Below are 16,332 nucleotides of genomic sequence, written 5' to 3'. Positions count from 1 at the left end.
TCATTACCCTTTTTGGTAGACCTTTTCGGCTGGGTGATTTCTCATCTCTGCCAGCCCTCACACCACCCACCATACCCGTTATGTCTTACTCCTGACATGTAGTTACAGTGGGGTTCAGGGTAATGGGAACTTCTTGGTTCAGAAAGAATTTTACATTGTGAGGCAGTTCATGATGGCTCATGCCTGTAAACTCAACACTGTGGGAGGACGAAGTGGTGGGCGGCGCTTGAGATCAGGAGTTTGAGACCAGTCCGGTCAACAATGGTGAAACTCCATGTCTATAAAAAATACAAAAAGTTAGCCAGGTGTGTTGGCACATGCCTGTAGTCTCAGTTACCCAGGAGGCTGAGGAGAGAGGATCACCTGAGTCCAGGAGGTCAAGGCGGTAGTGAACTATGATTTCACCACTGCAGTCCAACCTGGGCGACAGAGTGAGACTCCATCTCAAAAAAATAATAATTTTACATTGTGGGTTGAAATATAAAATGCCCAGTAAGGAGTCGCGTTCACCTGAACACTCAGAAATGAATGTCTACCCTGTTTCTAGGCAAAACAACTTTGCTCGTGGTTTAGACCAGCAACTGCCAGATGGTCTTGTGGTAGCCACCGTCCCCCTGGAAAATCAATGCCTAGAGGAGATCTCCGAGCCCACCCCTGACCCTGACTTCCTGACTGGTGAGTGTGCCTTCTCAACCTTATTCAACTGGAAAAAAACAGGCAGCTCTTTGCAGTTTCATGAAATCGAGATTTAACCTCACTTATTTTGGTTTCTAAACCAGTGATTTTCTTGATGCACAATAAAAGCTCAGCCATAAAACTGAATCCTAGTAGGATTATTTTTCAGTAAAATTGTTGATATTATCATATTATCACCTGCAAAGTGGTCCTAATAGTATATTTTCTTGTTAGTTTCACAGAGATGCATTGAAAACAAATAAGATAATAGTTGCTTAGAGTTCTTGGTGGGATTAGAGGAAGTGACCAGGTCACAGAGGCAGAGAGAGAAGCTAGATTGCTACTCTCACCTAAATACCCATCATTACCACTGTTGGGTTTCCTGGCAAGTACTTACGGAGCATCATGAGGAAATAGAAAGTGACAGTTTTGTTGTTCTGTGACTCTGAGTTTGCATCTCTGCTACTTTCTGTGTGGCATTAGACAATATAGTTTCACTTGGCCTCAGAGTCCCCCATCATAAGATGGGGATGATAACACCTACCCCTCGGTATTGTTTTCAGCCCAGCAGCATTCTTCCTTCAGGCTCACTATGGAACAAACACACAGATTAATTAGAAGAGGGAGGAATCTCTGGGTATGGTTGCCTGTGCCTCTGAAGACCCCCAGCTGGCACCTCCTGGGCCAAAGAAGGGACTTCAAGGTGTCCCATGGACCAATGAGAAGTGGCTGACTGAGATTTGGCAACACTTGCTAGAAGACTAGACATGAGCTCAACTCCACTGATTGCTTTGTTTGTTTCTCTTTGTTTGTTACTCTTTTCCCTATTCATTCTGTCTTTCTTATTCTATACCTTTGTAGACCCAGAAAATCTGAGACAGGTCTCAGTTAATTTGGAAAGTTTATTTTGCCAAGGTTGAGGACACACACCTGGGACACAGCCTGTCGTCAGGAAGTCCTGGTGACATGTGCCCAAGGTAGTTGGGGCACAGCTTGGTTTTATACATTTTAGGGAGACATGAGACACCATTCAATATATATACAAAGTATATTGGTTTTGTCTGGAAAGGCGGGACAATTCGAAGCAAAGGCAGGACGACTCATAGGTGAGAAACAAACTTGCATTCTTTTGAGTTTCTGATTAGCCTTTCCAAAGGATGCAGTCAGATGTGCTTTTATCTCAGTGAGCAGAGGGATAAGTTTGAATAGTATGTGAGGTAGGTTTACCCTAAGCAGTTTCCAGCTTGACTTTTCCCTTTAGCTTAGTGATTTTGGGGGCCCGAGATATTTTCCTTGCGCACCTTCTTCTCCTTTTTTCTTCCTTTTCTAAAGAATGGGTTCAGCTAAGGGTAGGTCTCTTCCAGATATCAAGTTATGTCAAAAATGTAAGTTTAGACCTAAATGGGATGAGATGTATGTCTGTCTGATGTAATATAGCATAGTGATTTACAGCCTCGGCTCTGGAGCCTGGCAGCAAGGCTCGGTCCCTCACTGGCTGTGTGATCTGGACAAATTGCTTAACTCCTCTGTGCCTCAATTTCTTTTACCTGTCAAAATGGGCATTCTAACACCATCTTCCTTATAGGATTGATGGGAGAAATCAATAAATTCATATTTGTAAAGTTTTTAGAATAGTTCCTGACCCATAGTGAGATCTATGTGTGAATACATAAATATTTAAAGGTAGAAAGAAAATAGTATGAAAACTATGAAATAATAGTTAACCTCTAGAAAATAAAAAACAAGAGAAAAAAAACAATTAAATATATTCTGGACCAGCAATTAATCTCTTCAAAATCAGTTGCCCTATGAAATATTACATGCACGTAAGCACATGCACGCATACACAACACACACCTGAAAAATTAAATTGTAGCTTCTGGACATAACCCTAAAGCCTGCATCTCTGGCATTAGGGAATCTAGTTTTCTTGTTGCCACACAGTTTGCACAGACACTTTCCACATGTGTATGTAAAATGCCTTGAAAAGGTATGAGGGGGCACACACAAATAACCTAGGAGCCACAACGCCACTAAGATAGGTGGCCCTGTTTAAAGATCTGCAGGACTTCTTCCTCACACATAACTTATGGTGGAGGGAGGAGATTTTACTTCAGTTATGAGATAGCCAGAGAAGTGCTGCACGTTTCCTGAAGCTTTTGGGAAGGAGAGGTGGATAGAACTGAGAAATATCAGAAAAGCATGTGGTTGACTCTTCATCTGTGGGAACAAAGAAAGATTCAAACCAGACCCTCCTTCACAACAGAAACTTCTTTCTCCACATGGCCTTGGACTCTCCTAATTTGGCCCATTGGAGGGAAAATGAATAGAAGGTTGCCCAGATGGGACACCTTTATTTTGATATGACATCCGAGGCAGTCAAGTTTAAGCTTAAGATCACTTTTTCTCTAAAATCCTCTAAGCTAAATTTATGGAAATCTTGATTTGACTACTTTTCTATCTTGCCTTTGTTTTTAACCTATTTTTGTTAAGAAGTGGTACCGGTTAAGTCAAGACCACATATTTCCTTTGATGTAAGCAGGGATTGGGTTTGTTTTAAAGCCCAGAATAACTGGAAGAATCTATTAAAGAGATACTTGACCAAATCTTCCCCATGTTAACTCTAATTCTGGCAACATTTTAATTTTACCTTTCTAGACTTACACAGGGAACCTTATATCATTTCATTCTATCTACTATTATCGGTCACAATTCCCATAAACTTAGCTTAGAGGATTTTAGGGCTAAAGTGATCTTACGCATCTTCTATATCGGCACTTCCAAGCATGTTTTTTTTTTTTTTATTTGTTGTTTTTCTTATGAAAAGTCAGAGCTCCATTCATAAACGGATTCTGTCTTCAAATATGTTTCGAAAGAGTATCCTCCTCCCAGCAATAGACAACACCTCTATGTTAGAGAAGTTTCCTAGATGCCCTGCAGTAAAGACAGTAAAGAAATCCTTTTCACTTTAAGCCAGCAATTCCCAAGTCCATTTAACTAGAGAATCATTTTCACACGTAACACCTATTTCTATCTTGCAGAATTATCAGTTTGAAGAATACACTGGAAATACTGATCTACATGTCTTATCTCACTGATGGCTTCTCTCTTCATCAAAATAACAGGACTTTTTGGTGTTATAAGTTGTATGGAAATAAACAAAGACCAAGCAAATAAGAACAGGCAAAGGCTATTTATTTGGAGGCTTGTTAGAGCCAACATCACTTGTATTTTGGCAGAGACTCAAAGGCAGGCAAAGGAGTGGAAAAGCTTTAGAGAGAAAAAAGAAAGGAGTATGCCCATATTGGAGGCTGTTGGATGAGAAAATTGTAGGTGGCTTAACTAGAAGCAGGCATCCTGTGTGATTGGTTAGGAGTGCATATTGTACTTTCTCTGGTTGGACTTAAGCGGAACTGGGAAAAAAATAGGGAAGTTGTCAGCTATTAATCAAGTCTGGATTGTTTGGTGTCAATTGTTACAGTGGTTATTGTTTGGCTTCTTGGGCTGTTTTTTATGGATAGTGGTCTGACTTCCCATAAGTCTGACTTGCAAATAGTAAACTGGCTTCCTAGGCTGGTTACTCTAGATAACGGATTGGTTTTCTGAGCTGGTTACTGCAGAATGTGAGTCAGAGTTCTATTTTTATGTATGATCTGGCCATTGCCCAATTGTATATTCAGTCTTTCAGCTGAGGAAGAGAAGGGAGTCCAGAAGAGTTAGAGGTGGCTGCTGGCTGCCTTCATAGGCCTGTTGGGTGCCACAGTCATTAAACCTATGTGAAGGTTTAGACCTCTGTGCTCGTTAGAATTTTTTAAAGTTCATCCAAAGGGGATGGACTCTTGGCTTTAGAACTTTGGGGCAATATACATATCTCCCTGACATTTCAGATAAAATAACAAGAAAAAGCTAGCCAGCCAGCTAGCCAGCCTGCCTGCCTGCCTGCCTTCCTCCCTTCCTTCCTTCTTCCTCATTCTTTCTCTTTTTCTTGCTTTAAAGATTGCCCATAAAGTTTGTTCAGTCATTCTTTTTTCAAGCATAGGTAGGAAAAATTAATGTTTTTTCTTGAGAAAACGTAGTCAGAGATAATTGCTTAAAAAAATAGTCATCAGCAGAAATGTGTCCCAAAATAATAAATTTTTTTTTTAATTGAACCTGACTGCCTGTCAAAGGCACCTTAAGAAAGTATGTCATATGACTCACCTAGATAATATATATTTTTAAATACCCCTTTCTTTTTAACTAATGGAATTATTATCTGTAAGTGAGCATGGAAAACACTTCTAAGCATCAATAGTTATATAACTGTTCCCTAACCATGGTGTAGCATAAATGCATCCAAGAGCAATGTTGACCAGCTAAGTAATAGAGTTCAGTTGTTTGGCCCATTCTGGGTGGATGTGGAACACTGTTGTCCCTACCCCTCTTCCCCACCCAACATCTGTGCTTGTTCCTTTATTTTATCCTGCCTCTATAGTTCTGGGCTTAAAAGCCCTGGAAGTTATAACAAAAGCACCAATTAAGAAATGCCAAGCTTCCACAGTTAGGTATGATGTTAGAGAGGTAAGGAGGAGGATGATGACATATGGAGAGCATGTATGTGTATGGAACTTTCTCTTTTGTCAAAGAACTTTTATTGCCCATAATTTTATTTTGTTCTCACCACCTGCCTGTAAGGTAGATAGGATGAATACGATTATTTAGACTTTTCATATATGAAAACACAAATAAATGAGTGGCCTGGCCTAAAGTCATACAACTGGTAGGAATCAAAACTGAAAAGAAAGCAAGAGATCATCTCAGCTAAGACTCTTACTTTACAGATGAAACAACTGGGAACCAAAAGATCCCAGAGCCGGGTAGCCAGAGAGGATGGTTAGGTTGTGAGAACAAGAAGTTATGGGTATGAAAGTATCATTTTGAAACTACCGATTCAGCAGCACAGCCAGCCTTAGAACTCAGGCTTTGTGTTTTCTGTTTCTTTTCCCCCTAGGAAACAATTCAATTAAAGGTAGGTTTGCCTCACAATTTGAAAAATTTTTATTTAGTGGGCTTGTTATTTTTATATAATCGACTTTTAAAAATAAAAGCAAAGAGGATGAGCTGACATAACTAGAGAATACTTGTTATATTAAATAGTTCTACATATCACATACATCTTATGCTCTAATAAAATGTACCTTTAAAGCATGTGACTGAAGTCTTAAACTTGTAAAGTTAGAATTCCATCTGTATACTTTTGAAGTTAACATAAAAGTTAAAAGCCAAAGTATGGAGTAGTATGACTGTCCATAGCCACAAAGATTAATGCCCTAAAAGAATATTTGAAAGAAAAGAATACTAAAAACTTTCTCTTGGTTTCAGGTAGTTTACCTTTGATTCTCTAAGATAAAATTTAAGCAGGTGATTCACTAAGCACCTTTCCCGACCTTTTTCTTTTCACCTTACCAAAAATTATTCTAACATGATTCACACAGAAATAAAATGTTGGCAATTACTCACCTAATTTTATCAGGGTTGACAAGCAGCTAATTCATCCTACCTACTCTTCATCCAGATTAAGCATTAAATTAGTTGATTTAGCCTGAAGGAAACATGGGTCAAAATGGCAGGATAATTCACTACATATGTATTATTGCTATTATATTTGTAGACATGCACACATACCACACATTCTATACATTATGCATTTACTATATATTGCCCTTATATGTGTATGTATATAAACACACACACGTATGCACGTGTGTGTATATTTGTATAACTTACACATATAGCAAAGATGAAGCATAGAAATGAAGCTAAAATTTGTTTTCTATACTTAACAAGGCGATTTTTTTTCCTGTGGCCTAATTATTTTGTTTCCGTAGGATTTTATAATTATAGTAATGGGTAGGATTCAAACAGGGTCACACTCTTTCTTCAAGGTACTTAAGAAAGAATAGCCTATTAGTAACATCTCTAAGAGGCTGTAAGGGTGTGTTTATTGAGAGTGACCTTGGACAACTAACTTAATGTCTCAGAGCCTCAATTTTTCCATTAATAAAAGGGAGACAACACATGACTATCATAACGTCTGGCACAGAGATGACATTCAATATTTGGCTGTTCCTGCCTGTTAATGATTTTGTCACCCTGATACTGTTCCTTCTGGTAAAGAAGGAATAAGTATTATCAGCCTGAGAGTAATTAAAACTTAAATACTGAACACAAATCAGTTAAATGAGACAGAAAAATCAATGTTATCAGGTGTGTGAGCTGAGTCAATTATTGCAACCATTAAAGAGAGTAAAAATCGGGTGTATTACAGTAAGCCTAGAGTTTAATATAAATTTGCTATGGGGATATTATAGCAGAATGATTAAGAACTGTTGCCTAGCCTCAGACTCATCTGGAGCCCCATCCTGGCTTGCCTGGTGTCTTAAGGACCTTATCTTTCCTCAATGTACTTTTACGCCCATAATTTTATGTGTTCTCACAACCTGCCTGTAAAGTAGATAGGATGAATACCATTATCCCTACTTTTCAGATTTCAAAATACAAACAAATGAGTTGCATGGCCCAAAATCAGACAGCTGGTAGGAATCAGAATTGAAAAGGAAGCAAGAGGTCATCTTAGTTAAACTTCTCACTTTACAGACAAAATGGCTGGGCACCAAAAAATCTGTTTGCCAGGTAGCCAGAGAGAGGTTAGTCACATTTTGAGAACAAGAAGTTATTGGGTACGAAAGCGGCTATCATTCTGAAACTACCTGCTGCAGTAACATAGCCAGCCTTAGAGCCTCAATTTTCTCATTTATAAAATTCAAATAATAACACCTGTCCCACAAGGATCAAATGGCTTAATACATGCAAAGTGCTTAGCAAAGTGCCTGGCACGGAGTAAGCATTCAATAAATGATAGATGTTGTTACTATTGTTCAGAAATCCTCTTCATCAAAGAACATTTAATCATTTTCTCACGATTACAATCCTTCAACTCCCCTCATAGAGGTGGTCACATTTTTTGATTTGAGACTTGTGAATCAGTCTCGGAACTGAGCCTGCGTCTTTTCTGTCCTTAGGGATGGTGAACTTCAGTGAAGTGTCTGGATACCCCGTGCTGCAGCACTGGAAAGTCCGGTCTGTGATGTACCACATCAAACTCAACCAAGTGGCCATCTCTCAGGGTGAGCACTGCTGCGGGCCATCCTGCCCACCTCCCCCAGAACTTACAAGTCCTTTCCGAGGGGTGAAGCCTTTGGTCCCATTGTCGAAGATGCAGCCTAAAATGTAGCTACTGCATGATACGTGTGAGCTGTTTACTCAGATGTATCCAGAAGAGCAGATGGCTAGAATCGGATTCTTTTCTAAGTAGCGATTACATTGTACATGTTATCTTGGACTATAGAAGAGAGGGAAAGGGCAAGACTGGAGCCAACAAAGGTATAATTTTTCCTGGTGATCCGCCTTACCTCAGGTGATCTGCCAGCCTTGGCCTCCAAAGTGTTTGGATTACAGGCGTGAGCCACCGCGCCCGGCCTATTTTTCCTGGGGTCATCCAGTGTGTGGAGAGGATACGTAAAAGCAGACTTTTTACAAACTGACAGAATTAAGTAATCCAAATGCAAAGAGTATAATTTAGGGAGTCCATATAATGAACTAAAAAAAGAGAGCAAGAAAGGGGGGGAAGGAAAACCAGAAAGCAGCTTAACATTCCTAAACAGCAAGTGAGTGAAATAAAAGGACTGAAAGATAGAGAGAGAGAGAGAGAGAGAGAGAGAGAGAGAGAAAGAGAGAAAAATAGATCTTATCTCTCTACATATAGCTAGTAAGTTAAGGAGTACTGAGTTGTAAACTTACTTAGGGTTTTAGGGTCAGCAATAGGGAGGTAGACCCTTAGGGCCAATGGGAGACAGATAAATGGTAGAGGACAAATAGAGAAGTTATAAACTTAAGTGAGACAGAAACTCAAAAAGGGTAAAGTTTTGTGCACAGAGAAAGATAATGCATTAAAGATATACCACATTTTCATAGGACACAAGGGACTCAGAACTTTTTCAACACAAAAGAGTTCTTGGCAGGAAGTGACTGGGATGGGGAACTTACTGACAGAAACTCTTCAAGTGCAGCACATCTAGAAGGAACTAGGCTACTTTTCGTTCTAGGAAAATACAGCATCAGAGACTTTACTCCAGTTACATGGTCAGTGTGCACCCAGCACAGATGCTGTGCATATCAGAAGTTAACAATCAAATATCACTGCTACCACATGCCTTTCAAAGTCACACAATAGTGTCACAGTGACGTGGACTTCAGCACTTGAGGTCTCAAGCTGAGCTAGACTTGACTGCCTTGATAGGAGACAGGTAGGTAGAAAAGAAAACCATAGGCCGGGTGCGGTGGCTCACACCTGTAATCCCAGCACTTTGAGAGGCCGAGATGGGTGGATCATGAGATCAGGAGTTTGTGACTAGCCTGGCCAACACGGTGAAACCCCATCTCTACTAAAAATACAGAAAAGAAAAAAGTTAGCTGATGCAGTGGTAGGCACCTATAATCCAAGCTACTCGGGAGCCTGAGGCAGGAGAATCACTTGCTGAGATGACATCATTGCACTTCAGCCTGGGGAACAGTGCGAGACTCTGTCAAGAAAGAAAGAAAGAGAGAAAGAGAGAGAGACAGAGATGGCAGGGAGGGAGGGAGGGAGGGAGGAAGGCAGGAAGGAAGGAGGGAGGGAGGGAGTAGGGAGGGAGGGAGGGAGGGAGGAAGGAAGGGAGGGAGGAAGGGAGGAAGGGAGGAAGGGAGGAAGGGAGGAAGGAAGGGAGGGAGGGAGAAGACCAGGTACCATGTAAAGCTAGCCAGATCCAAAATGTATTAAATTTAGAAAATTTACTATAGGCCATCTTTCAGACAGGTATACAGTAATTCTCTTAAAGAGAGACAGCAAATCCAAGATTTGCCTGCAGAGTTGGGGGAGAGGAGGCCAACTATTTTTCTCTTCCATTTGTCATTTCCCAACCCTTTTATTTTAGAATTTCTGCAATAAAATAGAAGTGGTGTATTAGTAACTTTTCTCACCTTTCTTCTGTCACTGTCTTCTCATTGCCCATGTCTACATCTGAAGGCAGTATTTTGCAATCGCCTTTTTTGATCACTACCCACAGTTAGAATACATTTTGTATCATGACCTTGTGCATACACATACTCCCATACGCACACAACAGAAGTTTCATGAAGTGATACTTTATCTTCACGATGTGAAATGTTCTCAGCTGGTATTTGTGTTTCTATTTTAGACTATGCTAATTGTTTCTGCGTTTTTCAAATGCAATTATTTGAACTCACTAAATTGATTTAATGTCATGACCTGTGATTTGAAAAAAAAAAAAAAAAAACATTGATTTAAGGGGGACAGCAGAGGTTTGACAATGTTTTGCTTAACTTGGCACAAAGTTAATACAACCAACTGGCTTAAAAGATATTCACTTAGGAACTGAAATATCTGATTTAGCTAAATGGAAACATTCACTGGACACTTCTAGCCAGCTCTCCAACGTCACTTTGAGCCACACAGGCACTTCCATGTTTGGGGCTGAATTGCCTTGGGAATCCATATACCCAAATTGTGAGTCCTCATTCTTACCCTTGGGTGATGCTTCTCCATAGCCCTCAGCAATGCTCTCCACTCGCTGGATGGGGCCACAACTCGTGCAGATTTTGTGGCTTTGTTGGACCAGTTCGGCAACCATTACATCCAGGAAGCTATCTACGGCTTTGAGGAGTCCTGTTCTATCTGGTACCCAAACAAGCAGGTCCAGCGGCGACTCTGGCTGGAGTATGAAGACATCAGTAAAGGTGAGTGGCATGCTTGTTGGCAAATTCCCTACCTCATGCCAGTACCGGCTGCCCACATGCCACCTATAAGACCAATTTTAAGGAGTCTGTAGGAACAAGACTCATTCAGATTTTCCCCCAATGATCTGTGCCCATCTTTAAAATTTCCAAGGTTTGGTTGCAAAAACCAAATCTCAAAATCAAAGTGTTTAGGGAATTTTAGATGCAGGATGGGATCAAAATTGTAAGCTTACTATGTTAGTTATCACAGAGAGAGTTCTCTAAAGGTTCTGGCCAGCCACCATCCATTTTGCTATCCTAGTGGGGACAAAGTATTAGACTGCTTGTATAGAGTAGGAGGGAAGAAGCAGTGAGAGTGATTCAGTCTCCAGGAGTCACACCCAACTCTGCCTAGAATCCCTTTATAGCAGCTACATACATAGTAAACCCCTTCTCACTTCATCCTGCCCTTGTGTAGGCTCATTTTTCCTACTGATTTGTGTTATGAGGGAATCTCTATTGGCCAAGTGTTTATATAGCTCTGAAAAACAACCTCACAAATAAATCCTTGTCTGCTGTCTTGACAGCAAGTTAGTATTCAGTTCAAGTCAGTATAAGACATTGAAATTTGTTATACCTTCTTGATTCACCCTCTGGTATAGCAGGCATGGTGGCCAGTATATTTGTATCTGATCCACCAAGACTACTTTAGAATTGCCATTCATGGAATTTCTCTTGAGTTTATCCACATGGCATTCTGATGAGGCCAAGTTGTGGATATGGGACTTGCCAAAGGGCAAGTGATGAATTAGCACAATAGAAACTCAAGAAATGGGTCATCTTAAGACTCAAGGACCAAGGAAGGGCTCCTATGAGACAAAGGACCTCTGTTGGCAGCAGGGCTGCCACAGGGGCAAGTACGTCCCTGTGACTGAGGTGCTCTTGGTTCTTTGAGCTTCCTGTTTTACCTTGCTCAAGAGGTAGCAGAGCCATGATATCCTCTCCTCTGGCTGGACACTTTCTCCCAGAAGAAACAAGAGATTTGAGACTGGGCTGCAGTGGCTGCAGCCATTCATTCCCCTCAAACCTTGATTACTGTAAACTCAGAAACACAACCACAGGCTTCTGCTGTCTCTTCAAACTTCAGGTTCTTAACATTGTTCTGATTCCAATTTGCCAAGAGAGCAATGTAATATAAGCAAATGTAGATACTATCACTTCCAGCTGGCAAAGCTTTCTTATGTTTTCATGCCAGAGCCTGGGGACTGAACCAGAGGACTGAATCCTTTTCTAGTTCTGTTTGCCAGTGGTTCAAGGATTGCCAGGGTCTCAGATTTCTGGGAGATAAGAGTCTGACCTTGCCAAGAGCTACAGACCTTGTCTCTCTCCCAAGTACTGCAGTGTCCTTAAAATTAAAAACTGAATCCCGGAGGGAATTCTGTCCGCGGCCTTGGCATTATGCCCTACTCATCTTGATCGCAAGCCTCTCTTACCACTCAGGAGCTAGTTTTGCCACAGTCTAAGTGTTGACTCTTGTTTTCTGAAATATGGTCTATATAAAGCTCCTTACTTGTTACTAATCTTAAAAGACATTCAAACATTTTAGTAGGTCTACATCAATCTCTATCTACCACCTTCATTCCTAAACCTTTACCTCTAAGTTATAGGGTTTTTGTGTTTTGTTATTTAGTCTGGCTCTTTAAAAATATTTCTCCTCCTTGGGCATCAATTTTCTTTTATTCTAAAATGTTGCATGAGGGAATGTAACTGATAAAGAATGATATGTAGGCTGAGGTAGGCAGATCACCAGGTGAGGAGATCAAGGCCATCCCGGCCAACATGATCAAACCCTGTCTCCACTGAAATACAAAAAATTAGCCGGGCATGGTACACATGCTACTTGGGAGGCTGAGGCAGGGGAATCACTTGAACCCAGGAGGCAGAAATTGCAGTGAGCTGAGATCCCACCACTGCACTCCAGCCTGACGACAGAGTAAGACTATATCTTAAAAAAGAGAAAAATAAAAAGAATGATGTGCTAAGACAAAGGGAGATATTTCTTTCCTGCTCTCTGAGAGGGCTGATACAGAATGGGACTTTACCCTAGGAGTGACAAGTGTGCTGAGAGGGCTATACCTTCCGTGACATGCAAGGGACACTATTTTTGGATTTGAGTCCTTTGATTATATGTTATTACCTGCTTTGACTTGAAAACTCTTCTAGTGAAATGAGTTTCTCTGTTTTTTATTTCTATAACTATGACCAGATACCTAAAATTAGTTATGGATTGAATAGGAAAGGAAGTTTACCATGGTGAAATGAAATGGAAAGAGCACAGGACTTAAGGATGGAAGTCTGGAGTCATCCCGGTGATATCACTTTAGTCAATCACTTACCTGGACCTCATCTGTAATGTCCTCTCTGCTTCTCCAGCCCTGACAGTTTAGGAATCCTTATGAATCTTCCTTTACATGGGAAGTGTTCTCAGGTTAGGTATTTGGGTAAAAGTCCCCTCTTCTCTCTACAAAGTCATAAAATTCTCAGGAGTAAGTTTCGTGCCTTATTCAACTTTAAATCCTCAGAGCCACAGAGCCAAGCACGTGGTGAGCACTCATGGTGTTCGCTGTGGTTGCTTTGTTGTCAGTGACAGTGGTGATGGTCATAGTAATGGTGATAAAAGCCTCTCTGAGGTGGTGACTTCCATGTGGGTTTTATTGCAGACATGTAACTTGCTTTAGTTATGCCTGACTGAGGAAAACTCAGAGACGGGTGTTGTTTTGGGCCAGATCTTCAGTAGGCAGCCTCCCGTTCAACAGGCACTTACTGGTCATGCTAACACTATGTGGTTTGCCTTACCAACACTGAGGATCACCTCACTTAAGATAAGTCTGATGAAGCCTGTAAGAAACATACTTTCATTTCTTATTGTCCAAGATTAGCCTGCCTGAGTTGTTTTCACAGGGCAAGTAAAGACAGAATTTCAGAAATGAAATGTTCAACCTCCGCTGACCCCATGTCTAACCTTACTCATATCTTCTCCCGTCGTCCTTTGCCTTCCTGCCTCAGAAAAGGTCAGGGGGCTCTTCCTCTCCAGGCTAGCCTCTCCACCTGTGTGCCAGCACCCTTCCCTCCCTGCTTCCTCTAGACTTCACGCCTTCAGTATCCTCCTCCTTTTTAATCTTCACAATCTCTTCAGCCACTGAACTCTCTCTTCTCCAACCTCATATCTTCCTAAAAAACAGTTCTTGTATAAACACGTGCCCCTCTTTACCGCTGTTCCTTTTCAATGTATTGGCACCTCATTTCTTACAAGGGTAGTTTATACCTCTTTTCTGTACTTCGTCACCTCCAGTTCACTCTTCAGATTATCACTGTCAGCTGTTTTGTGCTACAAAAACAGCACTGGAAAAGGAAATCTGCCCTACAGCTTCTTAATCGGCGATTCCCTGATGCCAATCCTGTGAGCATGCCATGTATCTCAGCTGAAGACTTTGTCCCTGTTGACCAGGGCAGCTTTCTTGAAAATCCTCCATTCCCTTGATGCCTCAGGTGTAATTCTGTCCAGATTCTCTTCAAAAATCTTTAGCCTTTATTTCTCATTCTTTTTTGCCCATACTCCTCTAAGGAAACCATGTGCATCATGGTCATTTCACGGGGTTTCTCCTTAGCAAGTCTCTCCTTCCTATTGCTGGGTGCTGTCCTTCTGCAGCCACCTCCGCTGACGCTCCTAATTCTCTCCTTTTTTTCCAAGGCTCAAACCTGCCTTCACTCTTGAGTGTTTAGCATTTCCACCTGGGAATTCTACAGGCACCTCAATGATGGATGCTTTCTTTTCTCTTCCCCATAAGTACTACACTGTGGTAGATTTGCAAACTCCATTGATGGGTCATAATGTGCAGTGAGGATTCCTGCTTGATCCTCCTCTTTAATCTCCACATTCAACCATTACAAAGTCCTTTTCGCCACCTAAGTATTTCTTCAACAGAGTCTCCTCTTCTCCATTTCTTCAAGGTTCTCATGAAAACTATTGGAATTGCTCCCTCGTGTATCTCTTCTGCTTCCATTTCCTGCCACTCCACTCCATTCTACAATTCACCATCTGTTATCATTTTTAAATGCTATTTAATGGCATCGCTCCTCAGCTTGAAACCCTTCAGTAACTCCTTCCTGCCTTCTCAGCACAGACAGCTGACTGCACGCCTTGTATTAGTTTCCTGTGGCTGCTGTAACAGATTACATCCAACTGGATGGCTTAAAAAGCACATATGTCTTTTTCTTAGAGTTCTGGGGGCCAGAAGTCCGAACTCAGTTTTGCTGGGCTAAAGTCAAGGCATCAGCAGGGCTAGTTCCTTCTGGAAGCCTAGGGAAGAATCCCTTCTAGAGGCCACCTGCATTCCTTAGCCTGTGGCCTCTTTCTCCATCTTTAAAGTGCATCACTCCAGTCTCTGAGCCACTTAGCCTTCTCTGTGGCTCTAACTCCTCCTGCATCCCTTTTATAAGTACCCTTTTGATTGCATTGGGCCCATCCAGATAATTCAAGATAATCTTCCCATTTCAAGAACTTTAATTCAATCACATTTGCAAACATTCCTTTGCCATTCACAGGTTCTAGAGATTAGGACTATGGGAGCCATTTTTCAGCCTACCACCCTCTCTCACCTCTCCAGCCATTGCATCACTGACCACTACCTACCCTGAGTACCCTACACTCTGATGATATAAGGTTATCATCTGTCAATCTAAAACTTTTTCATTTGTATCTCCACAGTTTCAGTCCCTAGAGACTTCTTTCCCGCTTCAGTCCAGGGTCACAGATTTGCTCTCTGAAGTCTCCACCACTACTCTGCTCATTCAGAACTTTTCTCTCCTGAATGCTTCTCTTGTCCTCCACTTGAAACGCTATTTTCCTCTTGTGTCTGTTCTGTGGCCTAATTCCTGGGGGCATCTACCTCTCTTTCCAGGCCCTGAGGAACAACACGTTAGTCTCCCTGGATACAATTTCTGTTTCTTGCTTGCATTTTTGCATTGCCTCCTACAGGTCTATAAATTGCTAGATCTTATATAATACTCTGCCAAGTGTGAGGCCCCAGCATAGGTCCAGGACGAAGATTCCCCTAGTTTAAAAGAGGGCATCAAGGCTTTTCACACTTCCGAGCCTTAGAGCATGTGATTCTCAATCTGTCTAACTTGCCCTCCATTCTACCATCTCCTCCTTCCTACTCTGCAAGAGCTAGCTCCAACATCACTCCCACCAAGCCTCCCCTGACACTCAGACAGGGTTCTCTGCTGCCTATTTTATGCTCTCACAGCTCTTTATATGGATCCTTTGGCAGCATTCTCCACATTTCCCTCGATTGTCATTTCCCTGCATGACTGTCTTCCATAATAATAGACTTGACAGTATTTACCATACTTCTCTTCTTTTTTAATTTCAAAAGTTTATTTATTTGGAGTAACCAAAATGCAGAAAAAAGAATAAAATGGAAAGTAAATCTTCTTCCCACTCTTATTTCCCAGTAATCCAGTTCCACTCCCTAGAGGCAATCAGGCAACCACTTATTGTCTATCCAACCAGAGGTAGTCTATTCCTAGCCATTTGGAAGTGAACAAAGCAGCTTGTAGAAGAATAGATATGCTAGGGTCTTGTCTTTCTGTAAAATTATAAATACATGTATATTTAATCATTTTATCCTTTCTCTCAAAATATAAATATTTATATATATGTATATAAGTTTGTGTGTATATATAAAATATACACATACATACAAACATGCATATTTATAGAGAAACACGTGCATATAATCTCAAAGTAAAGTATCTGTTTGCTCCAAGATTAGAGATATG

General features: G+C 41.1%; 1 protein-coding gene across 2 annotated transcripts in view; it reads left to right on the top strand.

Moving 5' to 3' along the window:
- ASTN1 (astrotactin 1) overlaps positions 1-16,332 on the top strand; it is a 323,619-nt gene that overhangs the window by 242,056 nt on the left and 65,231 nt on the right. For both annotated transcript variants that reach the window (XM_017508838.2, XM_017508837.2), the window contains exons 14-16: positions 548-675; positions 7,737-7,841; positions 10,321-10,509. In XM_017508838.2, coding sequence (XP_017364327.1) covers positions 548-675; positions 7,737-7,841; positions 10,321-10,509 — 422 coding nt within the window. The remainder of the gene's footprint in view (positions 1-547; positions 676-7,736; positions 7,842-10,320; positions 10,510-16,332) is intronic.

The sequence above is a fragment of the Cebus imitator genome, unplaced genomic scaffold (assembly GCF_001604975.1).
Source record: "Cebus imitator isolate Cc_AM_T3 unplaced genomic scaffold, Cebus_imitator-1.0 Scaffold402, whole genome shotgun sequence".
NCBI lineage: Eukaryota > Metazoa > Chordata > Mammalia > Primates > Cebidae > Cebus > Cebus imitator.
Note: the sequence above shows the minus strand (reverse complement) of the source record. Positions and strands in the feature narration are given on the sequence as shown.